This window comes from Sarcophilus harrisii, chromosome 4 (genome assembly GCF_902635505.1).
Source record: "Sarcophilus harrisii chromosome 4, mSarHar1.11, whole genome shotgun sequence".
Taxonomy (NCBI): Eukaryota; Metazoa; Chordata; class Mammalia; order Dasyuromorphia; family Dasyuridae; genus Sarcophilus; species Sarcophilus harrisii.
In genome coordinates this window covers 18,299,135-18,327,037 of record NC_045429.1, presented here as the reverse complement: position 1 = coordinate 18,327,037, position 27,903 = coordinate 18,299,135, and the positions used below count along the sequence as shown (strand labels likewise).

Below are 27,903 nucleotides of genomic sequence, written 5' to 3'. Positions count from 1 at the left end.
ACCTATTTTCCTTCCTCAGTGACTTCAATGCCTGCTTCACAATTTTTCTCTCCTCTTCATCTCCTACCCTAATATTTGGAGATCACCTCAACTACCCTAATTTCTCCCACAACCAACTCCTTCATTCCACCCTAGCTACACAAGATGGTCACACCCTTCACTCTGCCATTATCCACAGCATTTTACTTCCATGTTCATGAAGTCTGGAATTCTTTCATCTGACTACAACCATTTTTCATTCCATCTTTCTCATCCTTTATGACCCCACACACACACACTATCCCATACTTCAGTCCTACCATGCTGTCCAATCTCTCCCTCTCTCTGCTTTCCTTCACCATCAATCCTGAACTGGCTATTGTACTCTCATCCCCTATGACTGACTCCTTGATTAGTCAACTCAACTCTATACTATCCTCTATTCAAGATTCCCTCTGCCTTTGTCCTACTGGACTGCTCCAATCCTGGACTGCTGCTACTGCCAACTTCTTGATTCCTTAAAAAAAGACAGAAGAAATCACAAAACTGCTGAATTTGTCCTCCAAAAATTTATATAATCTGATCTCAACAGGGGTCTTACAATAGCAAAACAAATATTCTATTCCTTCCAAATTGATTTGTTCTCCTGTTTTCCATAGCAGCTTTCCAAAACTACCCATCATCTCACCTCCATCCTTCCATAGCATCTCCTTCCCCTATTGTCTTAGCTGAGGACCTCCCCTCATACATCACTGAAAAAATAGCACCCCTGCCCATGTAGTTCCCTCCCCTCTTCCTCTCACATATCTTGTACTTCTGCCCCCAATATCTCCTTCTTCATTCCAGTCTCAGACAAAAAGGCAGTGCTTCTGTTGTCAAGGCAAAGTCCTTGTCAAGGACTCCTGTTCTTGAGCCAATCAATCCCCCTCTTGACTTCTCCTGCAACTTGCTTCCATTCTCTTTCTGTTATAATCATTCTCTACTTCCCAGATCCTTCCCAGAGACCTACAAGCAAGCCAAAATTTCTCCCATCCTTAGAAAACTTTCACTTGGTCCCAACAATTCTACTAGCTATTGTCCCATATATTTCCTTCCCTTCTTGGCTAAAATCCTTAAGAAAGCCATCTATACAAGTGTCAGTGAAACCTGAGAAAACTTGTATGAAATGATATAGAGTTAAGAGGTTGGAAACAAAAACAATTTATATAATTACAGCTCCAGAAAAGCAAATAACTTTCAGAGACTTAAGATCTCTGATACAATGAACAACCATGATTTCATATACTGATGATGAAACGTGCTACCCATTTCCAAAGAAGAGAAATGGGGGGGAAGAAGGAAAGCAAAGAGAGAAAAAAATTGTGTTCATTTTCCAAAAATCAGATTTAATTAAAAAGTAATCAGTGTGATAAATGGGCAAAGGATAAGATAATTTTCAGATGAAGAAATTGAAACTATTTCTAGCCATATGAAAATATGCTCCAAGTCATTATTAATCAGAGAAATTCAAATTAAGACAACTCTGAGATACCACTACACAACTCTCAGATTGGCTAGGATGACAGGAAAAAATAATGCTGAATGTTGGAGGGGATGTGGGAAAACTGGGACACTGATGCATTGTTGGTGGAATTGTGAACACATCTAGCCATTCTGAAAAGCAATTTAGAACTATGCTCAAAAAGTTATCAAACTGTGCATACCCTTTGATCCAGCAGTGTTACTACTGGGCTTATACCCCAAAGAGATCTTAAAGGAGGGAAAGGGACCCGAATGTGCAAAATTGTTCATGGCAGCCCTTTATGTAGTGGCAAGGAACTAGAAACCGAATGGATGCTCATCATTTGGGGAATGGCTGAATAAATTGTGGTATATGAATGTTATGGAATATTATTGTTCTGTAAGAAATGACCAGTGGAATGAATAGAGAGGCTTGGAGACACTTACAGGAACTGATGCTGAGTGAAATGAGCAGGACCAGGAGATCATTATATACTTCAACAACAATACTATATGATGATCAATTCTGATGGACGTGGCCCTCTTCAACAATGAGATGAACCAAATCAGTTCCATTTGTTCAATAATGAATAGAACCAGCTACACCCAGCAAAAGAACTCTGGGAAATGAGTGTGAACCACTACATAGCATTTCCAAGGCCTCTGTTTTTGTCCGCCTGCATTTTTTTATTTCCTTCACAGGTTAATTGTACATTATTTCAAAGTCTGATTCTTCTTGTGCAGCAAAATAACTGTTTGGACATGTATACATATATTGTATTTAACATACACTTTAACATATTTAATATTTATGGGTCTACCTGCCATCTGGGGAGGGGGTGAGGGAAAGAAGGGGAAAAGTGGAAACAAAAGATTTGGCAATTGTCAATGCCGAAAAATTACCCGTGCATATATCTTGTAAATAAAAAGCTATAATAATAATAATAAAAAAATCAATCAGTGCCACAACATAGTATTTGCACTCTTTCTGTTGTTGTTTGCTTGCATTTTTGTTTTTCTTCCCAGGTTATTTTTACTTTCTTACTGAATCCTATTTTTTTTTGTGCAACAAGAGAATTGTATAAATATGTATACATATATTGTATTTAACATATGCTTTAACATATTTATCATGTATGGGGGGGTTGCCTGCCATCTAGGAGAGGGGGTGGAGGGAAGGAGGGGAAAAGTTGGAACAGAAGTGTTTGCAAGGGTCAATGCTGAAAAATTTACCCATGCATATGTTTTGTCAATAAAAAGCTATCAGTGTCTCTACCTTCTTTCCTCCCCCAATTCAAAACCCTGCACAGCCTGGCTTCCTATTTTGTCAATCAAATAAAATTTCCAAAGTTACCAATGATCTTTTAATTGCCAAATGTAATGATCTTTTCTCAATCTTGAATCTCTATTAATATCTGACACTTTCAATAAATCAATTAATCAATAAACATTTACCAAGTATCTACTATGTACCAGGCACTGTGCTAAGTACTGGGATATTAAAAAAAAAAAAAAAAAAAGGCAAAAGACAATTCCTGCCCATAAGATACTTACAATCTAATGAACTAGACCACATGAAAATATATATAACTTAATATATATGTATAGGATAAATAGAAGATAATTAGCAGAGAGGAGAGCATTAGAATTAAGAGGATGTAGAAGGCTTTCAGGAAAATATGGAGTTTTAGTTGGGACTTAAAGGAAACTAGAGAAGTCAGTAGTTGGAGCAGAAAAAAAGCCTTTCCAACAAGAAGGACAGATGGAGAAAATGCTCTGAGCCATGGGATAGAGGGTCTTGTTTGAAGCTATGTCAGGGAGCAAGGTGTGAAGTAGAAGGGGGTTACATTAGGATAGATTTTAAAAGCCAAAAAGATTTGTACTTGTATTTGATCCTAGAGAGGCAATAAGAAGCCACTGCAGTTTACTGAGTGGGGGGAGGAGAGAGAGGGAGTAGGGGAAAGATGATTTGTTTAGACCTGTACTTTAGGAAAACTATTGGCTGAATGGAAAATGGATTGGAGTCAGCAGCAGATGCTCCGGCCATGAGGGGCTGTACCAGCGGGGCGGCAGCACAGAGAAATGCTGCAAAGGTGCTTGGATGGGGGGAGAAGGAAGGATCCAGGATGATATCTAGGTTGGAAGCCTAGGAGACTGGGAAGATAGTTTTGCCCTATCCAATAATGGGGGAGATTAGATTTAGGGGAAAAGGTAATGAGTTCTGTTTTCGATAAGTTGAATTTAAGATGTCTACTGGAGGTGCAGCCAAATGGCGCATGTCATTAGCTGCTCTGGTTTATTATCTTGAGCTTCTTGTGGATGACTCCCTCCTTGATACAACACTAGTCTGTCTCCTTAGCTACAGTCAGTGCATTTTAAACCGAATAGTCCATGTGCATGTCAAACTCAACATGTGTAAAAGTTGAATTCATTACTTTCCACTCAAAATCCTTCCCTCTTCCCAATTTCCCTATGACTATAGAAAGCTCCATCATCCTCCCAGTCACCGAGGCTCCAACCTCACACTGACTCACCCCACAGAGCCAACCCATTGTCAAATCTTGTTGTTTCTACCTTCAAAGCATCTCTCATCCACCTCCCCTTCTTTCCACTCAGTCTTATCTTAGTCCGGGCCTTCATTATCTCTTACCTGGTCTACAGCATTAGTCTCCTTCCTAAAAGGGATCCCTGCCTCAAGTTTCTCCCATTCCTATCCATCCCCCTTTCAGTTACACAAACACACACACACATACACACTCTATTAATAAGGAGCTCTAGAGGCTCCCTACCACTGCCAGAATTCAATAAAAACTTCTTTGACATTTGATCATAGCTAGCATTTATATAATATCTTAAGATCTGCAAAATGCCTTACAAATTATCTCTTTTGAGCCTCACAATAATCCAGGGATATCCCCGTTTCATAGATGAGGTAACCAAGATAAATAAAAGTTCAGTGACTTGTACAGTCACACAGCTAATAACTATCTGAAGCTAGATCTGATGTGAGTATTTAGGACTCTAACACCTTATCCACAACGCTACATGGGGCCCTTTAACCTACCTCTTTCTCATGTTTCCTACATTCTTGCATCTTATTCCCCTCCATACTCTTTCACAGGCCACTCAGTCCTCCATCTCTGTGCCTTTGTAGGGCTGGCCTCCTAGGCCTGGAATACCCCTGTGCTCTCACCTCCACCTCTCTTTCTCTCATTTCTTTCAAAGCCCATCTTGCTGAGGAAGCTTTTCTCAGAGCTCTCCACCTTTAAAGTTTTTCCTTTCAAATTACTAAGCCCAAACTGCCTCTAGACATGTCTGGATATAAGCCATTATACCTCCACTAGAACTCTTAAAGCTGGGTTCAAAGATATGGGACAGGAGAGTGGGGAAGGCTAATGACTAAGAATGGTCCCAAAAAATGAATGGTTTTATGCAGACCCTGGTTAGTTGCTTCTAATCTGCCAGGGTCAAAGAGAATTAATTAAAGAAAGAAACTATAGAGAGTAATATAAAGAAGAACTTTTTAATTATAAGGATGATTAATCATTAGAACAGACACTAGAAAAAATTACATATTTCTTAAAATTAGACAGAAACCATTCATCTCCAGTGGTTTAAGAGGGAACTGAGTAACAATAACAATGTTTAAAAAAAAAAAAACCTACCTGGAAAAGGCTGCAGCACTTTTTGAGGGACAGGATCACTGAGAGTTACCCCAGCAAAGAAGCAGTAACAAAGCAAGAAGCCTCAACAGAGAGGGACTGATCCAAGACACGAAATGGCTGAGCTGGTGAGGAAGTTGCAAAAGGATGTGTTTGTTTTGCTTATTTGTTACAGGGATTGTGTTTTTCGTTTTTGTATTGAGGGGAAAGATTGGAAAGCAGAGATAGAATAGCCAAGAAAAAGAAGGAAAAAAAATAGATTATTGGAGCATCTTTAAAAATGTAATGACAAGAACATTAGTTAGTTCAGAAAAAAATGCAGATAAGAAGACAATTTTGAAAGTAAAATGTTGGATTTATTACATATATACATATATGTGTAGACATAAATATATGTGAGTATACATATGATATGTATATACATATATTTTAAAGCAAGCTGTACATAATAGTGATATATGGTTTCATACAGCTTTCTCTTCAGTTTTACATATGAAAATGTTCTTTTTTGACATTCATTAAAATCAATACAAAAAATTTTAAGGGAACTTAGACTGAGGTAGGTTATGTGAGATAAACTATTAAGATGCCTTCTATTTTTATGATTCGTTATTTCCAACTTCCATATGCTAAAAAAGCATTTGAAAGGGAGAAAGGGAACAAGCCTTTATTAAGCAATAATATATATTATGTTCCAGACACTGTGCTAAGTGCTTCCAAATGATGATCTCAACTGATCCTCACACACCCCGTAGGAGGTAGGTGCTATTATTATCACCATTTTACCACTGAGGAAACTAAGACAGAATTTAAATGACTTGCCCAGAGTCACATAGCTACAAAATGTCCAAGACTGATTTTGAACTCAAAGCTTCCTGACTCTAGGTTGGCACTCTACTATCCCACCAGCTGCTTTGTAAGCACTCATCTAACCAAGGAGCAGCAAAACTGATATTTCTTGTAATTTTTGTCTGCACAGTCTAAAAGCAAACCTTAAAAATAAAGTATTCATTCTGGAGACATGAGCTGAGTCAAACATTTCTATGCTATAAATTTCTATTTCATAAATTCATGGTCAAGAATAGACGTCAATCAATTCTAACAGACTTCGCTCTTCTCAGCAATACCCTGATCCAAGAAAATTCCAATAGACTTGGGATAGAAAATGCCATCTGCATCAGAGAGAGAACCATGGAGACTGAATGTGGATTGAAGCATACTATTTGCACTTTTTTTGGAGGGAGGAGGGGGACTTTGTCTTTTTCAGGGTATTTCCCTTTTGTGCTGATTTTTCTTTCACAACCTGACTAATATGGAATTAAGTTTAAAATGATTATAAAGGTATAACCACTCTCAGACTACTCAGTCTTTGGGGAAGGGGGAGGGAAGGGAGGGTGGAAGAAAAAAATTTGGAACTCAAAATCTTACAAAAATGAATGATTAAAACCATCTTTACTTATAATTGGAAAAATAAAATACTATTAAATATATATATATATATGTATATGGAAATATATATAGATGTAAACTTTCAAAATACCTATTTCTTTATGAATCATATTGGGAGAAAAAAAATCAGAACAAAAGGGAAAAACCACAGAAGAGAAAATAAGCAGAAAAAAGAAATGAATACAACATGTGTTGATTTATATTCAATCTCCATAATTCTCTTCTGGATGCAGATGGCGATTTCTATCCAAAGTTTATTGGGATTGCCATTAATCTCTGAACCACTGAGAAGAACCAAGTCTTCACAGTTGATCATCACACATTCTTACTGTTATTGTGTACAATATATTCCTGGGTTCTGCTTGAGTTTATGTATATCTTTCCAGCTTGTTCTAAAATCAGCTTGTTCATGTTTTATAGAATAATATTCCATTATCTTCATATAGCACAATTTATTCAGTCATTCCCCAACTGATGGCCATCTACTCATTTTCCAAATCTTTACTAAGACAAAAAGAGCTGTTACAAATATTTTTGCACATGTGAGACCTTTTCACTCCTTTATGATTTCCTTGGAATATAGACAGTACTGGCAATACACTATTGAAATTTATATACATATATATAATATACAATATACATATATATATACATACATACACACACATTATATATATATATATATATATATATACACACAACATTATACACACACACACACACACACAAAGAACCTTGGGAAAAAAAGAGTGGATATCAAATGCAAAAACTTTAAATACAATATTAGCAAAGAGATTACAACAATTTGTCACCAGGATAATACCCTCTGACCAAGTAGGATATATGCCAAGAACGCAGGGCTGGTTCAACCTCAGGAAAACTAGCAATGTAATTTGACCACATTAATAACCAAAATAACAGAAATCATCATTATCTCAATAAATGCAGATAAAGGTTCTGATAAAACATACCACCCATTACTATTAAAAACATTAAAGAGAACAGGAATAAATGGAATTTTCCTTAAAATGATAAGCAGCATCTATCTAAAACAATCAGAAAGCATTATATGTAATGGGATATGCTAGGAGAATCCCCAGTAAGATCAGGGGAGAAACAAGGATGCCCATCATCACCACTATCATTCAACATTGTACTAGAAATGTTAGCCTTAGCAATAAGAGAAGAAAAAGAAATGGAAGGAATTAGAATAGGCAGTGAAGAAATAAAACTATCACGCTTTGCAGAGACATCTGCCCATGAGCCTGCTGACACTGCCTGTGATTTCAGATAGATCTCACAGAACATGAGGGCCATGGACCTGGAAGGGGACAAATGAGATCCTGAATCTGGGGACAAATGAGATCCTGAATCTGGAGACGAATGCTAGTAGGTTTGTCTTTGATTCCTGAAAAAGATTAGAATCCAGTCCTGAAGAGATGCTTAGAAAACCAAGGCACTAAATGACAGTTAAGATCCAAAAAGATTCTAACAGGCTACAGCACCAGGCTAAATCTAACTACATGATACCTAGAAAAAGAAGCACCTCTATCGGATTACTTGTTGTCTAGGGAAGGGGAGAGATGGAGAGGGAGGAAGAAAAATTAGGACACAAGGTTTTGCAAGGGTGAATGTTAAAACCATCTCTGCACTTATTCTGAAAAATAAAAAGTTACTATAAATTCTTTAAAAAAGAACAAACAACGACCACAACGACAAAAAGACAAAGAAGCAACAAAAGGCCAGCACTGTAAGCGGTATCAGGGCGGGCAATGTCAGTCCTATGTCCAGGTCTTTTTTCACACACAGTGCACTTCACACATGCACACACATGCGGATGCTGCATTCATATGTGTGTACAGAAACCGGCCATGGCAGACTATGTTCCTTATTCTGACAGTTACCAAGCTGGCTAAAAGGGAGTAGGGAGGAAATGCTCTGGCTGAGTCCACCTGGACTGTAGCCAAGCACTGCAGAAAAGCTCAGGTTGTCATTGGGCAAGAACGGGAAGGGGGTGGGAGAGGTGACCACAGGCAGACAGAGAAGTCAGAGCTGATTGCTCGGGCGGAAGCCCCGTGAGGTACCATGGAGACAGTGGTCTGTATTCAACAAAGCCTGAATTCAAAATCTGCCTTGGTTTCTTTGTCTGAGAAAGGAGGCAATATGGACACTTCTCACCCGGATGGTTGTGAAGACAAAATGAGATGCTTGTAAAGTTCCCTACAAACTTTAGTGATGAATGATACTTCAGCATGGCTCCATGCATAGCCCTGAGTTACTGAACATAGTTATCAGTGATCTGGATAAAGGAAGGGACAACCAAAGTTGGGATGGAATATCAGTGCCCAAAGACCTGGTGTCTTCAGTAGGCAGCAATCTCAAGGAGTCAAGGGCATGCAGCGGCCAAACCAGCCCTCTCAGCGCCCTCAAGAGGAGCACAGTGCCCAGGAATAAGGAGGAAGCTGGGACCTGGGGGACCTCCCCTTCTGGAGACTGAGGGTCTGGATCTGGGCCCCACAGGTCAGGAAGGGCACTGATAAGCCAAAGAGATCTAGAAGAGAGCAGGCAGAGGGTGAATGAGTGCCAGGACAGGCTAGTGACAGTCTTCAAGTGCCTAAAGGGCCATCAGGTGGAACAGAGATTAGACTAGTTCTGTTCTATAGCTCGGGAGCAGCCCAAGAGCAGGGTAGAAGGTCCAAGGTAGGCAATTCAGGCTGGATGTCACTCAGAACATCCTGACAATTAGAGAAAAGGCTCCCTAGGAAGAGTGGTTGCTCAAGAGGAGCCTTCAAGGGGAATCTTCAAGCTGCCCTTCCTGTGCTGGGGAATCTTTCTCCAACCTAGGTCGGACTACTTCTGAAAGTCGCAGAATTTCAGAGCTGAAAAAAATCTCTACCTTTGTGGTCCCTCCTATTCTGCAAATTCTGATTCTTTAAACTTATTTCAACAAGAGAATCAATTGGCATGTATTAAGGACCTACTATAAAACTGCATAGTCTTATCCATCAATACCACTACTAGGGCTATATCCCAAACAGATCCAAAAAAAATAAATAAATAAATGAAAAAGGACCTATTTGTACACAACTTTTTCTAGCAACTCTTTCTGTGTTGGCTAAGAACTGGAAATCAAAGGGATGCCCATTAACTGGGGAATGGCTAAACAAACTGTGTTATATGGTTATAATGTAATATTAGTGTGCTGTAAAAAATGACAAGCAGGATAATTTCAAAAAAAACTAGAAAGACTTACATGAATTGATATGTACCGAAGTAAACACAAGAAGGAGAATGTTATATACAGTAAAAGCAATATTGTTCAACGGACAACTGTGAATGACATGGCTGTTCTCAGCAATAGAATGAACCAAGACAATACTAAAGGACTCCTGATGAACCATACTATCTGTCTCCACAGATCTTGAGTGAATAGACTGAAGCAAGCTATTTTGCACTTGCGTCCCTTCATTTTTTTCTTCTCTTCAAGTATTCTTGTACAAAATGACTAATATGGAAATATTTTATGTAACTGCGCATGTATAACCTATAATCTGATTGCTTATTATCTCAGTAAGAGGGAGGGGAGAGAGAGAGGGATAGAATCTGGAACTTAAAACTTTAAATATATGTAAAAAATTTAAATAAAAAAGCAAAAAAAAAAACAAAAAAAAGGACCTTCTAATTGCCAGGAACTCTGGGAAAGAAAAAAGGTCACAACAGTCCCTGCCCTCCAAGAACTCAGTCTGTCTAATGGGAAGACAGCACACAAACAAGCTAAACTAAGGCAGTCTCCAAGAGAAGGTGTTCAAGTTCAGAGGGATCAGGAAAGACTTCTTAGAAGAAGGCAATATTTTAACTGAGACTTTGTGCAACCTAGGACAAGGATTGAAGGTAGAGGAGAGAAGGGAGAGAATTCCAAGTCTGGGAGCAGCCAGTAGGAGGCCCTAGGTCAGGAAATCGAGGACCTCCTTCCAAGAGGCAAAGAAGCCAGAGTCACTAAGACATAAGGAGACTAGGAGGGAGCTGGATTATGGAAGGTTTTGAATGTCTGGATTTGAGTCTAGAGGCAAGAGGGGGCCACTGAAGTCTATTGGTTTGGGGGGGGAAGGGGAATGACATGATCCAATCTACATTTTAGGAAAATCTCTTTGGTGGCTGAATGGAGAATGGACTAGCAGGGAGTGCTCTGAGGCAGGCAGACCAGCCAAGAGTGATTGCAACAATCCAAATGTGAGGTGACGGGAGCCTGCATCAAAGTGATGGTAGTGCCAGAGGAGAGGAGGGATGTTACAAATGCAGAATCAACAGGATTTTACAACTTGCATAAAGGAAGTTGGAGAAGTGAAGGGTGCAGGATGATTCCTCCATTGTGAGCCTGAGAGATGAGAAGGATACTGAGGACCCCCACAGAAATGGGGAAACAGTTCCAGAGGATTCAGGATTAAAAATGTCATCCATCTCCAGATAGAGAGGTCACAGGTTCAGGGTACAGATTAAGGCACTCTTTTTTTTTTTTTTGGACATGGTTAATGTGGGAATTTGTTTTCCTTGACTATTTAATGGGTTTTATTTTTCTTGCTTTCTCAATATGTAAAAACATATTATTTCTCATAGAAAATGAGAGAAGTAATTAAAGACTGAAAATACAATAAAAATGAATTTTAAAAGGGAAGTTAGAGAGGAGAGTTGGGAGAAGGAAAGATAATGAATTCCAATTGGAACTTCACTCTGAGATTCCTTTAAATGATAATATTCTATGTTTCTAAGCACTCTCATAAATAATTGTATAAAATTATATAGGATCAACAATAACTTAAATTTGTACTATGTGGGGTTAGCTGAGGTATTTTTCTTTAAAAAGCCAACTTTTCCTACACTCTAAAAATACAAGAGTAAAATAAAAAACAGAGTACTTCACCTGCCAATAATGATTGCAAGAAGTTTCTGTATTGGCTTAAGAATAATCCAGAGAAGAGGAACAGGTGCAGCCCGAAGCCTCGATGATGTGTGGAAACTGTGGACATCTTTCATCCCTTTCACAGGAACCAACTTCCTGGGTTCAAATGCTGAGAGAGACAGGACAGCACCTCTCTCCATTGAGTCCTTCCTCCAAGAGAAGTAGGGCCACCCAGAGCAGCTGCTCATACTCTTCCAAGTTTCTCTGCTCCGGCCACTTAAAAGCCATCTCTGGCTGTTATTATAGGTCCTAGCAAAGGGAGAACTTCCTCTCGACATACAGTTCTTCCTCAGGCTTTTTCCTTGGCATTTGTCCCCCACACAGTTAACTAGTACCTGATGATGACTCTTTGAAGGAAAAGACCAATATGCTCTGAAAGAGTTTTTCCAGTCAGTCAGTGAAGTTAACCTAAAGGAAACACAGTTTCTACTAGCAGACTGTAGGCCACAGATGGTGTTCATTTTTTCTTTTGCTTGATTATCCTAGAATACAGAAAGGAAACTATAAATATATCTGAAAAATACCTGCAACTTAAAGTGAGAATCGTATTTATGTAACAGGTATATTGGGTTCACTTAGCACATTTCCAATTAAAATGACCCAAGTGTTTCCCCACTCTGCTGCCTTCAGGCAAACCTTTCAATGACACAAATGATAACAATGGAGTATTTCCCAAACTGTTTCCAAACTGTTCTGATCACAAAACATTAGAAAGGTTATAGAGTCTGGGCCATGAAATAAAGAGGAAGAGAGAGGAAAATTTGAGAAAATGAAAAAGGAGCCCATTGTCATACAGGAAAAAAATGGTCCACGTAATAAGTGATCTGGCTATGTAGAGAATTCATATCTTGGCTTCCCAAGATGTTCCCTCCTCTCCCTAGAGAGCTCTTGGTGGCTATGGACAATACTCACTTTTCCCCTAATCTATACTATTATTCTCCCACATAAAACTAACAGGGAAACTATTTATCACAGAGTCACAGGAGGTCCCCTAAGAAAGCCCCAAATGGTGAGATTTATGGATGAAGTAGAGTGGGGTCTGTGGAAGGGCTGGAGAATGGCCAAAGAGACCAGCCCAGTCCAGCTGCATGCAGTAGAGTTCCAATGGGATAGACCAGGTATAGGGGCCCTGTTCTGAAAAACCCCAGAGGGTCAGCATAGGACTAGCCATCCCCCTTTTCATCCCCCCCACCCAAAAGGAAGAATGGATGCTGGCCAACCCAAAGGTTCAGATGAGGAACTAAGATTGAAGAAAACACTGACAGTACCAAAAATTATTGCCAATCTAAAGATCTGCAAAAAGTGGTGAGTAACTTTCTATGTCAACTGGAAACAAGTCTTGGGCACAGCAGAGACAATGATGTGCTTCCTCCCTGGGAGCTCCCAATGGCATCAATATCTAACTCACTACTGACAATTATCTGCAACTAGAAGGATAAAAGCCCCTGAAATATTCAGCCATTTGATCTATTTCCCCCCCGTTTCCCCTTCAGTCCACACATGCACAGTAAAGAGAGACTTTGTTCAGTGATATGTGAGCCCCTCCCTCTGTTCATCCCAAATATCACTACCCAACCTATCTGCTTTTGCCTGCATAACTTGGCTGCCATCTGACCCTTTTCTGTTCACAAAGCCAACATCAACATCACCATCTCTCCTACTTTCCCTGATTGGTCTCCCAGGCTAGTGTCTCTCCCTACTTTCTGCCAAATCAAGTATCTTAGATGTAGAACTGTCAGTGCCACTAAGCCCCCGGAGTTTGCTGTTGCCTCTGGGAGAAAACCTCAACTCCTCAGTTTTGCTCAGAAAGCTCAAGCCCTTGGCCCAGCCCATCTTTCTAGCTCCACTAGACTCCCTCACCCCTGAAGCAGCCAAACTGACCTTCACTCTGCTTCTCACACACCACTTTCCCTTTCCATCCATGGGAAGTTTTCACACTGAGAGCTGAGCCCCAGAATGCTGTACTTCTTCCTTCCTCTGCAAATCCTCTTCCTGCAAAGTTTTTCTGATTGTCCCAAACCACCCTGGATTTAATGATGGCATTGCTTCCCTTCATACTTATCTGGCATGCACACTTACAGAGTTCTGTGCTGTGGCCTTCCTAGTTAGGGTGTGAGCTCCCTCAGGGAGGCCTACCTCCCCAGCAGCTGAGAGCAGTGATTTGCTCCTTGGTTGATCACCAAGTAAATATAAACTCTGGCCCAATCTCTATGGGAATGACTAATTCTACCAACTACAAATTAGTAGGATTAAAAATACTAAATTTGTACCATATTTAAAGGGTTATTTCCCATAGTTTTAATTTTACTTTTTCATTTTTGAACATAGAGTAAGCCACATTAGGGCAAATCTGTTAGAATCAAACAATGCTATATGGTCACACCATCAGTAAATTTAAGGAGCAGAGAAGCTACCTCTCACAACTCTGGTGGATTGAAAGTGTCAAAGGCAACAACATGGAGTACTGTGATCATGTAAAATTGAAGTTTCTGTACAAACAAAATAAGCATTGTCAGAGTTAGAAGGGGAAAAGTTAACTGAGGAACAAAAAAGTTTGCAGTAAATTTCTCTACTCAAGATCTAATATCCAAGTCTAGAGGACACAAATAAGAACTATTTCCTCAATAGAAAAATGAGCAAAGACTATATAAACAGGCAGGTTGGGGGTGGGGGGGAAGGAAGTATCAGTAGCTACATGAAAAAATATTCCCAATTGTGAGTGATAAAAGAAATTCAATTAAAACTCTGAGTTTCAAGCATGGCCAGGAGATCATTATATACTTCAACAACAATACTATCTGATGACCAATTCTGATGGATGTGGCCATCCTCAGCAATGAGATGAACCAAATCAGTTCCAATGGAGTAGTAATGAACTGAACCAGCTACGCCCAGAGAAAGAGCTCTGGAAGATGACTAAGAACCATTACATTGAATTCCCAATCCCTCTATTTTTGCCCACCTGCATTTTTGATTTCCTTCACAGGCTAATTGTACAATATTTCAGAGTCCAATTCTTTTTGTACAGCAAAATAACGGTTTGGTCATGTATACTTATTGTGTATCTAATTTATATTTTAATATATTTAACATCTACTGGTCATCCTGCCATCTGGGGGAGAGTATGGGTGGAAGGAGGGGAAAAATTGGAACAAGAGGCTTGGCAATTGTCAATGCTATAAAGTCACCCATACATATAACCTGTAAATAAAAGGCTATTAAAATTAAAAAAAAAAAAAACTAAGTTTCCATCTCATTCCCATCAGACTAGCTAAAGCAGAATCCCAAAAAGGAGAGAAGACAATTGCTGGAGGGCTGTGAGAGGGCAGCCTCAACAACTTCCTGCTGGTAGAAAAGCAAATTAATCCAACTATTCTGACAAACAATAAAGAACCATACCTAAAAAACATCACTGGCATGTGACTGACGACCCTAGGCCTTGGTCTTACCACACCTAGATTTATATGACAAAGGTATCAAAAAAAAATAAAAAATAAAAAAAGACTAACAGGAACAAAATATTTGTTGTAGCAAAGAACTAGAACCAAAGTGGTTTTCTATTAACTAAATGGGATGAGACTAGACAGTTACAGAACTGAAAGGGAACTGAGAGTCCTTGTGCCATCAAAAATGACAAGGACACATTCTGAGAAATCTGGGAGAATTCACAGGGACTGATGCCAGGTCTTCTGGCAGAATCAGAACCAATACAAACTGTGTAAAGGAGAGCAATGCTGAAAGACTTACAGAGGCTAATCAATGCAATGACCAATTAGAGAGAACAGAAAGTGAAACAAACTTCCCACTTCTGACAGAGGTGATAGAATAAAGGTGCCAAATGAGACATATGTTCTCAAATACAACCCATGTGTGAATTTGTTTTGTTTGATTATACTCATTTGTTACAAAACAGGACTTCTAGGCTTTTATTCTTGGGGAGCTGGGAAAGGAGGAGGAGGGTGAAAGGATACAAAAAAAAATTAGAGAAGAACACCAACAAAACATTTAGAAAAATACACAGAAAATAAAGAATTGGTTTTTTACAACATCATTGATATGAAAATATGTTTTATGTGGCTGAACATGTATAAACTATATCAAATCGCTTGCCTCCTCAATGAGGGTAGAGGGAGAAGGAAAGGAAGAGAATTTGGAACTTAAAAATTTTAAAGCAATTTCAAAATGTGTTTTTACACGACACTGAAAAAATAAAATATTAATCAAATTTAAATAAATGAAAATAAAATTTTTGAATAATCGAACATGCTACTTTGAAAAGATTGGGGCTAGAAAACATAAATTCCTCAAATCACCTTGCATTTATTTGCTTATTTCTGTATATTTTATTCTTTTAACTCCAGGTTAAGGTCAAGGGCTTTTGGGGGGGGAGGGGGGCAAGGCTTCTAAGGTTAAGTGACTTGCACAGGGTCATATTTTGTAGTATTAAGTATCTGAGGCTGGATTTGAACTAACATCCTCCTGGCTCCAAGAGGGCACTCTATTGTGCCATCTAACTGCCCTGAGGGCTTAAAAAAAATAATAATCTGCACACAGTAGGCACTTAATAAATGTTTATTGAAATAAATGGACTAGGGGCAGCTAGGTGGCACAGTAGATGGAGCACCAGCCCTGAAGTGAGGAGAACCTGAGTTCAAATCTGGACTCAGACACTTAACCCTTCCTAGCTGTGTGAGCCTGGGCAAGTCACCCCCAATTGCTTCAGGGGAAAAAAAGAAAAGAAAAGAAATAAATGGTCTAAGGATAGAAAAATATGCCGGGGGGAGGGGGGGGAAGGAGGGGAACAGAAAAAAACTCAAAAGGAAACTCAAGAGGGCAGTGCTATAAATATTTTGAATTTCATAGACTTTTTCTTAGAAGCTATACTTAAGAGAGATCTTTTTCTGTTCTTTTCTAAGAAAGTCATGTTTGTTAATGGTTAGCAAATTCATAAGAAGAAACCAAAAAAAAAAAAAAAAAAGAAAAAAAAGAAACAAAAGGACTCAGTCCAGGAATCCTAAAACCAAATGTCATAGAACTGGATTTTCTGAGAGCCTCCAAGGTGCTGAGCACGGCTGAGACAAAGGAAGTTTAGCTCACACCCCTGACCCTCACAGATGTAAGCATAAAAATCCATTTGAGCCAAGACCCAAAGTACCTGAAACAATCAGCCAAAACAACAAAATGTGACGTCACACGAAGTCCTGCTAAAGGAGCTCAGGAAGGAGGATGATACAGAGGCCAGAGGAATGGCAAGGGAGCTGTCTGTTTTCCCACATGCTTCATGGACACCGTCAATGCTTCAGGATGCACATCTCTCAGAGGCCTTTCCACTGATGCAGGTCATCACCCCTCTACACCTAAGCAGACTCCTTTGTGAGTTGTTCTGGCTGAAAGACATGTAGAGACAGACCATTGAGCCATGTCAAAAGGGGTAAAAGTAGGCATGGTCTCTGAACTCGGAGTTCATCAGCACTTTCCACCATGGATATGTTAGGCAGGATAAAAGGCCAAAATTCCAAGGTTCCTGAAACTCTGCCATATTGGAAAAACCCCAAATGTGCCCACGTACTAATCTGGAGGGTTCCTGGTTAGCACAGCTTCACCAGAGCAGACTATTGACATTAAGCGTCTCTTTGCTGCAGAGTCTGTTTAGACCAACTGAGTGACTTCTGAATCCCACATGGCAGGTTTTCCTTAATCCTTCTAAACAGCAGAAAAATCACAGGGAACCCCAGACAAGATTGAATCCCTGACTGAATCCAAGTTTGATTGTAAAGAATTGTCTAAAACATGGAATTCAAGGCCACAAGAAGGTAGCTCCCTTCGATTTCTGCCCCTCAGCACCAACATTTCTGCTTCTCTCCACACTCTCATCCTTCCCACCTAAGGATTCCCCTCAGACTTCTTCACTCAAACCATATCCCTTCTACCTTCAGTAGTACCTTCTTTCCTGCCAGAACGATGATGGGCTTGGTGCAGAATGGGATACTCGTGCCTCTTTTGGGTACTACCAGTCATTTTGCATGACTATTTGTAACAAGGTTTGGCTTGGGGAGGAGGTGAGTGGGGGAAAACTGATTTTTGTTCACTGAAAAAAATTAATTAGAATTTGGTACAATAGGAAACAATTTTTGCAAATGCAGTAAAGATAGGGAATGCTGGACTTAACAAGAGAAGATGAGGTTCTCAAGTCCCAGCTCCAGATCTAGTTAGCTACGGTCAAGTCATGTTGCCTCTCTGAGATTCAACTTTCTCATGTGAAAAATGGGATCCTAGACTGAAATGGCCCATGAGAGCCCATCTGAGAGCATGAGGAGAAGACTGTCTTTGAAGCAAAGCCTGAAACTGCTAAGTGAGTCATGAGACTTCCCTGGGCCTCTTTCTTCACCTGTAAAATGTAAGGAAGTGATCTTCTACTCAAAATCATGGATCCTATCTCCAAAGAAGGTTTAGAAGAAAACATTGTATGAACTCTCTTAAAGCACGATGTGAGTTGTCAAAACTAAAGATAATCTGATAGCAACAAGGATCTCAGTGCCTGCTAGAGAGCTAGGGAAAGCACAGTTGGAAGCTAACTGCGTCCCAGGTATTGAAGTGAGTTCATATGCTATATAAAGTCTGATGTTTCAATGAAGAAAGGGACAGTTCTCTCCCATGAGACAAAAAGACCATCCCCTTCTCCCTAAGACATTCGTCTCAAGTAGGGATTCTTTATACATGTGCTTCCAGCACTAGCTCCATGTCTGGTACACCAAAAACAATTTTAAAAAGTACTGTTAGTTACTTCCCTAGGCAGGGGCACGATTTTTTAAAAATAGCAAAACTTGTAATCCTTTATTTCTAATTGTTAATAGATTCACCTAAATGATAATCCTAAATGTTAACAATACAATGTTCTAACATGCACTTACAACTGTGGGGGAAGACTTCCCACAGTAACATGCACAAGCTAAAAACTGGCCAAAGCCACAAAAAAGCTCCATCCAGCTCCATCTTCTAAGAAGGCATCTCTGCCCTGGCCTTCTTCTGAAAGGGGAAGCCCTCCCAGGGAACAGTACTGCAGGAAGAACCCAGGCCATCAATCTTCTCAGCTCTGTTCTGGGACTTTCGAGACTTTTCCACCTTATCCCATCCCTCTACTAGGTCCTTTGTGGAGTCAGACATACTGTTAAAATGTAAGCTTCTGGAAGACAGAAAAATATCTTTTTTCCCCCTTATATCTGTATTTCCAGCTCTAAACACAAAATCTGACACAGGACAAAAACTTAAAAAAAAAAAAAATGCTCTACCTAAATATCCACAGATCTATGTATCTACCCCCTTCTCTATGTATCTATGGATTTCTTATCAGGCTAAACCAAGCAGTCACTTCAATCAAGATATAACCTCATTTCCTAATTTAGGTGGAATGTTCAGCACTTCTGGTGTGAGGGCTTTACCCGCCCCTTTTTCAGGGATGTTCATTTACCTTTGGTGTCCACCTTCACCCAACTTTCACCCGTGACTCCAAAAACCTTTAGCACCCACAGCCAGCACATCTGGGTAAGCCATCAGCTAAACAAGGCTGAAGGTAATCAACAAACCTAAGACCCGTCAGTCGCATTAGGGGATATACCCCAAGCACATGAAGACTTTCCCTGGCAGAATGGGCAGACGCGACAATTTGTTCCGACAGCCACAAAGGAGGCTGAAGCAGCAGGCACTGTGGAGCACTTAGAGCTCGGTCAGCCATCAGAAAGCAAGGTCATCAATCATCATTGCATCCCAAACCATCGCCAGTCATCCTGACTTTTGTCACACCACTGGACTACTATGATTCAGGAAAATTAAAGACATCCCTCATGAAGGCATCCATCACTTCCAAAACAAAGGACTAAAAACAAGAATCTCCATAGCAAGACAAGAAAGCCCTATGTTATGCTAACCACTTCTAAAAAAGACTATAGAAAAAACAGAAGAATATCCCTATTTGGGGAGAAGGGTTCAAGTTCCTATTTTGTTTTCAAATAGTCACCCTACTTATCCCTCCCAAAAAGCAGCCTATCAGATTCTGGGAATGAAAGTGCAATGGATCAAGGTGTATCTAGAAACACAAGAGCTTTGTGAAATCCTAACTCAGATTCTCATCCACTTTGAGATCTTAGGCAAGTCACTTAACCTCTGAAGGACTGTTTTTTCATCTGTAAAATAGGGGTAACAATAGCACCAACTTCTCAGGATCACTGTAAAAATGAAAGAACAAGATGATTTAAGGACCTACAAACCTTAAAAGTAGATAAATGTAAGCTATTACTACTTAAATCTCCTATTCTTAAAGGAGATGTGTATTTGTAATGACCATCACAATGTTATTTTAAAATTTAAATCTCTTCCCACCCATAAGTTGACATATTCCTTTGAGAATCTAATCAAATCTTAACAGGCCACCTTCTGGGTTAAATCTGAAAGATGAAAAGTATCGCTACCACTTTTCCAGTTTATAATTTTGAAATCCTTATATAAGATTAAAAAAAATAATTACATGACAAAATAAACATTTTATTTATGGGAAAGGAAATGGGAGGGGCTGACAAGTGATTTATATACTACACTTTCTCTGACCTCTCCAGTTTTCTTCAGAACCCTTATTTAATTTTATTAAGCACTTACCATATTTGGTACTATGCTACATTGAGGGATATAAATACACAATCGAAACAGTTCCTATCCTCAAGAAGCTTACATCCTTTTGAGGGAAAACAGTCTAAGGACTTAGAAAATTGCATCTATAATATAATCAAAATAATTTCTGAGGTAAAGACATTAATAGCTAGGAAATTCACATAGTCTTCCTGAAGGACAAGGATTTTGTGGTCAATTGACCCTAAAAGGGTTCTAAGAACATGGATCAGAAAAATACTAGACCTTTATTTTCATTAAACTCTAGCTGAAATTGAGTATTTCTTTCAATTATTTTCAGAACCTGAAGGAATCCAAAGGCTTCCCCAAACAGCCAAAGAACCTCTCTTCTAAGAAAGTATATCCCAGCTGAGTTTTCAAAGAAACTAGAAATCTTAGCAGACAGAGATGAGGGGGGAGACTGTCCAGCAGGAGAGGCAGTCCCTGGAAAGGAATAAAGGTGGTAGATACTGGAAATAGAAAAAAGGGGCAGGTAAATGGAGGAAAGTCCTCAACCACAAGCTTGGAAGGGAGCTGGAATCAAACCACAAAAGGCTTTAAAAGCCAAAGTAGAAGCTACTCACAAGAAGGAATCCCTGAAGCTTCTGGAGCAAGGAAATGACTGCTGGCACTGTTCCTACCTCCCCTTCCTATATCTCTCTCTCTTATATATCCAGCAGCTGTGTCTTCATGACATCTTCCTGGCACAAGTTCCTTGAGGGCAAGAACCAGGCAGTAATCAGGACTAAGCACAACGCTTTGCATTTATATTATAGGTGCATAATAAATGCCTGCTGCACCATTCTATTGTACAGAAAGATCCTAGGAACACCATTTGCAATGCCTACAAGCAGGGAATAGCAGTATTTCTTAATTTATAATCTTTCCTTTATTTGAGGAAGAAATTTACTGCTACAGCACCAAATACCAGATTATACATACTGATAGAAAGATGTAAGGCTTGAGAACAAATCAAAGGCTTCCATAAATTTACATCAAAAGAATTCTAGAAGGCTAACTAGCAAAGCTGATGAATTTGTAAGATTCTTTGTTAATTTAATCATTTTAGCTCATTAAACAATTGAATCTTTATGGTCTTTGAGAACATTTTAGAGCCTTAATTTTTAAAAGATTATTTCAAAATGAGCCTGTCCAACACTGCCTGGCATTCACAGCTGAAGCCTCGAAGACAGGTTTAACAACTCTGCTGAAAGCGCCTGTCTCTTCTCCAGTTTCTATGGAAACAGCTGTCAGATTGGCAAAAATAGGACAGTACTTTAAATAATCATTCGAGCAAAGTCCACCCACCAAGGAGGGGCCCCAAACCCACTTGAGCAGACCTCAGTCTGTCCTGCTACCTGGCTCAGGTCTGAGGTAAGGGCAGGGGTGCCCTTGCTCCTGCCCTTTGAGGAAGGCCTCTCTGCTCCAGATCCAGCCTGGCCCACAGCTCCCGAGGCTATTTTCATCCCCCCTGGAATTCCACTCCCAGGACAGGGATGCTGGCTGCTGTCCACTGGGCTTCCATTTCACTGGGGCAGTATTGTGAGGTGGTAGATGAAAAGGCTCTTATAGACAGGGTCCTGAGTTTAAAAGGATCTAGAGCAATTGAATTGAGATTTTTACTTTATTTACTTTGGAAGCTTATGAATTTGTGGTGCGTTAATCATTGGTGGACTTGAAACAGGTTGGATCGGTGACTAAGGCCTTTTCCAGACCCTGAGAAAAAAGGAAAATGTTTCAGGGACAAGGGGGGAAACACTGATGGACACAATGCTTCTTTATGAAGACCAAAATCGACCAAAAATCAATCTCCAGTGCCATGGAAGTAGGCTGGCTAAGGCTGTGGGAGCAGGGGAGGACTTTCCAGACTAAACACACAACTGGCCCTGATCCCCAGCACCCAGACCAGTAAAAGAAAGTGCAGGAAGTCTGGTTTTTCTACATTGAGCCTGACCTGGGACAATTCTTGGCTATAAGACCATCTTGGAGCTTCAGGTTCTCTCTATAAAGAGGTTCTAATACCCAGGACCCGCCTTAAAGGCTACTGAAACTGCTTAATAAACCTGAAATGCTACCAAAAAGGGAGCAATTATCTCAAAATTCCCCTTCTGAGCCCTTCATGCTTGCTCTCCTCCCAAACCCATTCTCCTCTCCCCTCCACTTCTGAGCCCTTTCCCTTAGACCCCTCACAAGAGCTCAACTCAATATTCATCAAGCAACTACCCTATGCCAGATTTCAAATCAAGAGACTGGAGTTAAAATTTAGCTCTGCTAATTACTGAGTGACCCTTCCCCACCCCCAGCAGCTAATATCCTCCCCCTCAGTCCCTTCCATCTACCCTGTACATATTATGTATATTTATTGGGTTGTTTACATTTAGTCCTCGATCTCCTTAGGAGAAAAGCCCTTTAAGATCTGCAAAACATATTTGGGTTTTCTTCCTATCCTCGAAGCTTATCACAAAGTTCGTCAAATAGAAAGTATTTAATAAAAGCTTGTTGACTGACATCTCTTATGGGCTTTTCAATAACCTGGGGAGGGAGATAGTGCAGATATCATCTCCATTTTAGAGATGTTGAAACTAGGGCTTAGTGATTTGCCAGGAGTCACCAACTAGCAAAACGGAAGGATTTGAACCCACACAGTGTGCCCCCCAGTGGGGAGCTTTCCTGAGAAGTCCATGGAGTATGAAGAAAAAAGAATTCATTTCTTTTCCTAGCCCAACCTGCAAGCTGAAATCTCCCTTTCTAGACAGATTCCCTCTCTTCCTTAATGCTGCAGTCAGGACTGAACCTCCAATGTCATTGGAAAGGGGGACTCTTAGTCAAGGTGGATCAACTTTGGCCACAACACAGTCTTTGGAGGAGCTTGAATCACTTTTTACATAGCCAGGATATGTGGGAGGCACCCAGGTCTTCCAGGCTTGAGGCTGACTATCATTATCACTGTCATCATTATGAATTACTATTGCTACATGGGGGCAACTAAAGAGCACCATAGTGCATTGAGTGTCAAGCCTTGAGTCAGAAAGACCCGAGTTCAAATTCAGCCTTAGATCTTTACTAGCTGTGTGAGCCTGGGCAAGTCATTTCAGCCTCTCTGCAATTTTCTTATCTGTCAGATGGACTGGAAAAGGAATGGCAAAAACTCCAGTATCTGCCAAGAAAACCCCAGATCCCAAAAAATTGGACAAGACTGAAACTGAATGTTGCTATGGTTGCTACAATGTTACCGCCACACACTATGCAAGGATGTGTCCTTCACTACTGTTGTTACTATTTTGTTGCTACAATGTTCCCTCTACTCAGTGGGCCACACTGTGTCCCTCACTATGTTATTGTTGCTACAATGTCACCACCATTCACTGGGCTACACTGAGTCCCTCACTACTGTTATTGCTGCTACAATGTCACTGCCCCACACTGAGCCACACTGTGTCCTTCATTACTGTTATTACTGTTACTATTTTGTTGCTACAATGTCCCTGACCCCATTGGGCCACACTGTATCCACCACTGCGGTTATTGCTGCTACAATGTCACTGCCCCACACTGAGCCACACTGTGTCCTTCATTACTGTTATTACTGTTACTATTTTGTTGCTACAATGTCACCGACCCCATTGGGCCACACTGTATCCACCACTGCGGTTATTGCTGCTACAATGTCACTCCCCCTCCTCCCCCCCACTGGGCCACTCAGCGTCCCTCACTACTGTCACTGGGCCACGCTGCGTCCCTCACTACTGTTACTGCTGCTACAATGTCACTCCCCCCTCCTCCCCCCACTGGGCCACACTGCGTCCCTCACTACTGTCACTGGGGCTACATGTCACTGGGCCACGCTGCGTCCCTCACTACTGTGCTACACACTGGGCCACTCAGCGTCCCTCACCACTGTCACTGGGCCACGCTGCGTCCCTCACTACTGTTACTGGGCCACGCTGCGTCCCTCACTACTGTCACTGGGCCACGCTGCGTCCCTCACTACTGTTACTGCTGCTACAATGTCACTCCCCCTCCTCCCCCCACTGGGCCACTCAGCGTCCCTCACTACTGTCACTGGGCCACGCTGCGTCCCTCACTACTGTTACTGCTGCTACAATGTCACTCCCCCCTCCTCCCCCCACTGGGCCACTGCGTCCTCACTCTGTCCTGGGCCACGCGTCCCTCACTACTGTTACTGCTGCTACAATGTCACTCCCCCCTCCTCCCCCCACTGGGCCACACTGCGTCCCTCACTACTGTCACTGGGGCTACATGTCACTGGGCCACGCTGCGTCCCTCACTACTGTCACTGGGCCACGCTGCGTCCCTCACTACTGTCACTGGGCCACGCCGCGTCCCTCACCACTGTCACTGGGGCTAACTTGTTACTGCCGTGGCTGCAATGTCACTGCCCCCCGGGGACCCTCCCTGCTCCCGCGGCCGGCCGGAGCCCCTGCGTTTGCGCCCGCGGGGCTTGGGGCCTTCGGGAAGCCTTACTCCCTGGTTCTTATGATCGGGTCAGGAGCTCTCCGAGTCCGTCGGGCCCGAGCCTCTCCCTCAGACATCGGAGGAGACTGAGGCTGCTGAAGTGACTTAGATCATACGGGAAAACGCTGAATTCGAACCCAGCACTGCCCCGGCCCGGCTCCTCCCGGGCTGCGTGACCCCGAGCACGTCACTAGGAGACGGTCTCCCGGCGCCTGCCCCGCGGGCCCCGCCCCCCGCCGGCCCCCGGTCCCCTGCTACGCGGACGCCCCCGCCCCTGCCCGGTCAGACCCGCCCCCACGGTCCCTCGGGCCCTCGCCGGGACCCCCGGCCCCCAAGCCAAGCGACGAGGCGTCGCGCCGTCACCCCGAGTACTGACCCCGACGTGCCCGGTTCGGAAAGTCCCGCGCGCAGGCGCAAACCCGCCCTCCCCGTAGGGCCCAGGTGCCCTCGCGACCCCAGGTGCCGCCCCACCCAACCATTTCCGGTCCCTCCAGGGGGTTCCGCCCCCATTTCCTGCCCTCTGGCTCCGCCTCCCCCCTGCCTGCCCTGTTCTCTTCGCCATCGCGCGCGCGCGCACGATGCCGCCTTGAGGAGCGCCGGATAAGGAGAGGAGGAGCTGCCGCGGCGCTCTGGCGTCCCCTGGCGGCGGGAGGAGACGGTGGCGCCCAGAGCGCCTCGGAGGAGGCTTCCTGGCGCCTGTCTATCCCCGGGTGCCCAGGTGTGGCCCCGCGCTCTGATGCCCAGTCTGGGCAAGGCCCAGAGCTTCCCCTCTCCAACGGGGAGGGGGGCGCCTGCCGGGCCTAGTGGGGCCCACGTCTCCGAGGGTCCAAACGAGCTCATCTACATTGACTGATCCATCTCTTGGGTCAGCGTTGTGCCTTTCTTTGCATCACCAGACCTGGCACACAGTCGGGGCTTAATAAATGCTTGTTAACTAATCAGGAAGATCCCAGGTCAAATCCAGTCTCGGACATTTCCTAGCTGCCTGATCCTGGCTGTCTGCCTCAGTTTCCTCATCTGGAACATGGGGATAATAATAGCCCTACCTGCTCACATTCCACAGAATATTGAATGAGACTTTGTCTGTATGGAGCACTTTATAAGGGGATCCTTGTAGGGAACAGTGATTTTTTTTTCTTAAAGCTTCAGGAAAGAATTATTTCTACCATCCTCAGGAACAAATTTGTTTACTCCTCACCAAACATTTAGCACAGTTTGGGGCACAGAGAAATAGTAACTGTTTTTCAGTTCACAAATTTAATTAACTAATTAATTAAATTTAATAAAAAAGCCCCATCCTTATGCAGCTTCAAATAGTTACTTGTGTATAGACACAGACTGCAGATAATGGGATTTTTAGGGTAGAAGTAGATGGGATCAGAAAGGTCATCCAGTCCTACCCCCTGATTTGACAGATCAGGAAATTCAAACCCTTGAAAAGTCAAGTTGTTTGACTAAAATCACACAAGCAGAATGTGCCAGAGAGGGATTTGAACTCAGATTCTCTCCCTCCAAGTCCAGTATTTTTTTTTCCACTATGCCGTGCTAACTGATGCCGTGTTCCATGACAAGAATTCCCCTGGTCAGAACCCTCTGGAGAGATCTCCCAGCAGGGTACAGAGGGAGGAACCTCTGAGCCACTGAAATGCTTAAAAGATGGGCATGGCACTGAGGCAGAGCCAAGGTTATCCCATAAGAGAAGGAGATAAAATGGTAGCTGGGACCCAGATGCCTGCCTCCTTTACATGGTCCCTGAAACCTATACAAAGAGTTATAGGGAAGATCTGGTCCAGGGGCCAAGAAGCCCAGTGCTCCCCAAAGCTGCGTCAGACTCCTCCAATGACTTTCCATTGGAAGTATGTCTTCCCTTTCCACCATATTAGAAATAGAACAATTAATGGGAGCATAGACAAGTGCTCCCCAAGAGATACATGTGAAGGCAGTGGTCACTTGAGACTAAATGCGCACAGAACTACATAGCTGATCAAGTTCCTGTTTCCCCCTAATTATTACTTGTTGATTGACTGATCTTCTCAACAATCTGGTGAAACACTATAGACATCACGCCCATCTGGTTGGCCCTTAATAAATGCTGGTTGATTCACTGGCAATGAAGATATAGATCCTCTTGAAGTTAAAAGATAGTCTTTTTTTTTTTTTTTCAGCAGATGATCTTTGAGTAGAAGGTCCAAAAACTGAATTCTCCAGAGCCCAGCACAGCTCGGCTCCTCTCTGACCTCACATTGATTGGTCTAGGACGGCAGACGCATAAGCCATCATCAGGAAGGTTGCCAAACAGTTCAGAATATTTGCATTTCCAGGAAGCAGATCTAAAAAGCTGTCAGCAAAAATCAGTTTAATTAGAGATTAAGGCCTAGTTTACTATTAATAGCTAAAATTTGACCATTATTTCTGAGGATGTTGAAAGCATTTATTCCTGACAACAGAAATGCTTGCATGTTGATGATGGAGCTGGTATTTATCGGATAAAATTAGAAAGATGCCAAGGGCCTTGGCACAGGCCTGCTTTCTGGCTGATAGTTTTCAATGTTCTATTAAATAAGGGTAATTTTATTTCCAGCATGGGACTGAATTCTACAAAATATAAGATAGCCACAAAATTTTTTAAACAATAATAACAATAGCTAACATGTATAAAGCACTTAGGTAGATGGCAAAATGGATAACTGATCTGCCATTAGAGAGACCTGAGTTCGAATTCAGTCTTTGCAAGTCACTTCACCCTGTTTGCCTCAGTTTCTGTATAATGGCAAACCACTCCAGCATCTCTGCCGAGAAAACCCCAAATGTATTAGAAATAATCCACAACTTTAGCAAGGTTGCAGGATACAAAATAAACCCACATAAATCATCCACATTTTATATATCACCAACAAAATCCAACAGCAAGAAATGCAAAAAGAAATTCCATATAAAATAACTGTTGATAGTATAAAACATTTGGGAATCTATCTGCCAAGGGAAAGTCAGGAACTATATGAACAAAACTACAAAACACTTTCCACACAAAATCAGATCTAAGCAATTAGAAAAATATCATGCTCTTGGATAGGTCGAGTAAAATAATAAAGATGACAATATTCCCTAATCTATTTATTTGCCCCGTGCAAAATTTTCCAATCTTCTCCTCAGACTGGCCCCCTGAGCTTGAACTAGATTCTTTCCTCATCTTTCATTCCTTAGAATTTTTATCTTACTTCA

General features: G+C 41.7%; 1 protein-coding gene across 6 annotated transcripts in view; it reads right to left on the bottom strand.

Annotated features, from left to right (window-relative positions):
• Nucleotides 1–25,133, bottom strand: part of OMA1 (OMA1 zinc metallopeptidase) — a 66,966-nt gene extending 41,833 nt beyond the window's left edge. The window contains exons 1-4 of one of the 6 annotated variants that reach the window (XM_031969027.1): nucleotides 21,564–23,261; nucleotides 20,790–20,919; nucleotides 16,703–16,934; nucleotides 11,509–12,029 (exon numbers count right to left, since the gene is read on the bottom strand). In XM_031969027.1, the coding sequence (XP_031824887.1) occupies nucleotides 11,509–12,008 (500 nt within the window). In that variant the 5' untranslated portion in view covers nucleotides 12,009–12,029; nucleotides 16,703–16,934; nucleotides 20,790–20,919; nucleotides 21,564–23,261. Of the gene's footprint in view, nucleotides 1–11,508; nucleotides 12,030–16,702; nucleotides 16,935–17,489; nucleotides 20,746–20,789; nucleotides 23,262–24,690; nucleotides 24,893–25,057 lie in introns of those variants that run through there. The other 5 variants (XM_031969025.1, XM_012547577.3, XM_031969026.1 and 2 more) reach the window with 5 other exon arrangements.
• Between the last annotated feature and the right edge of the window lie 2,770 nt (nucleotides 25,134–27,903).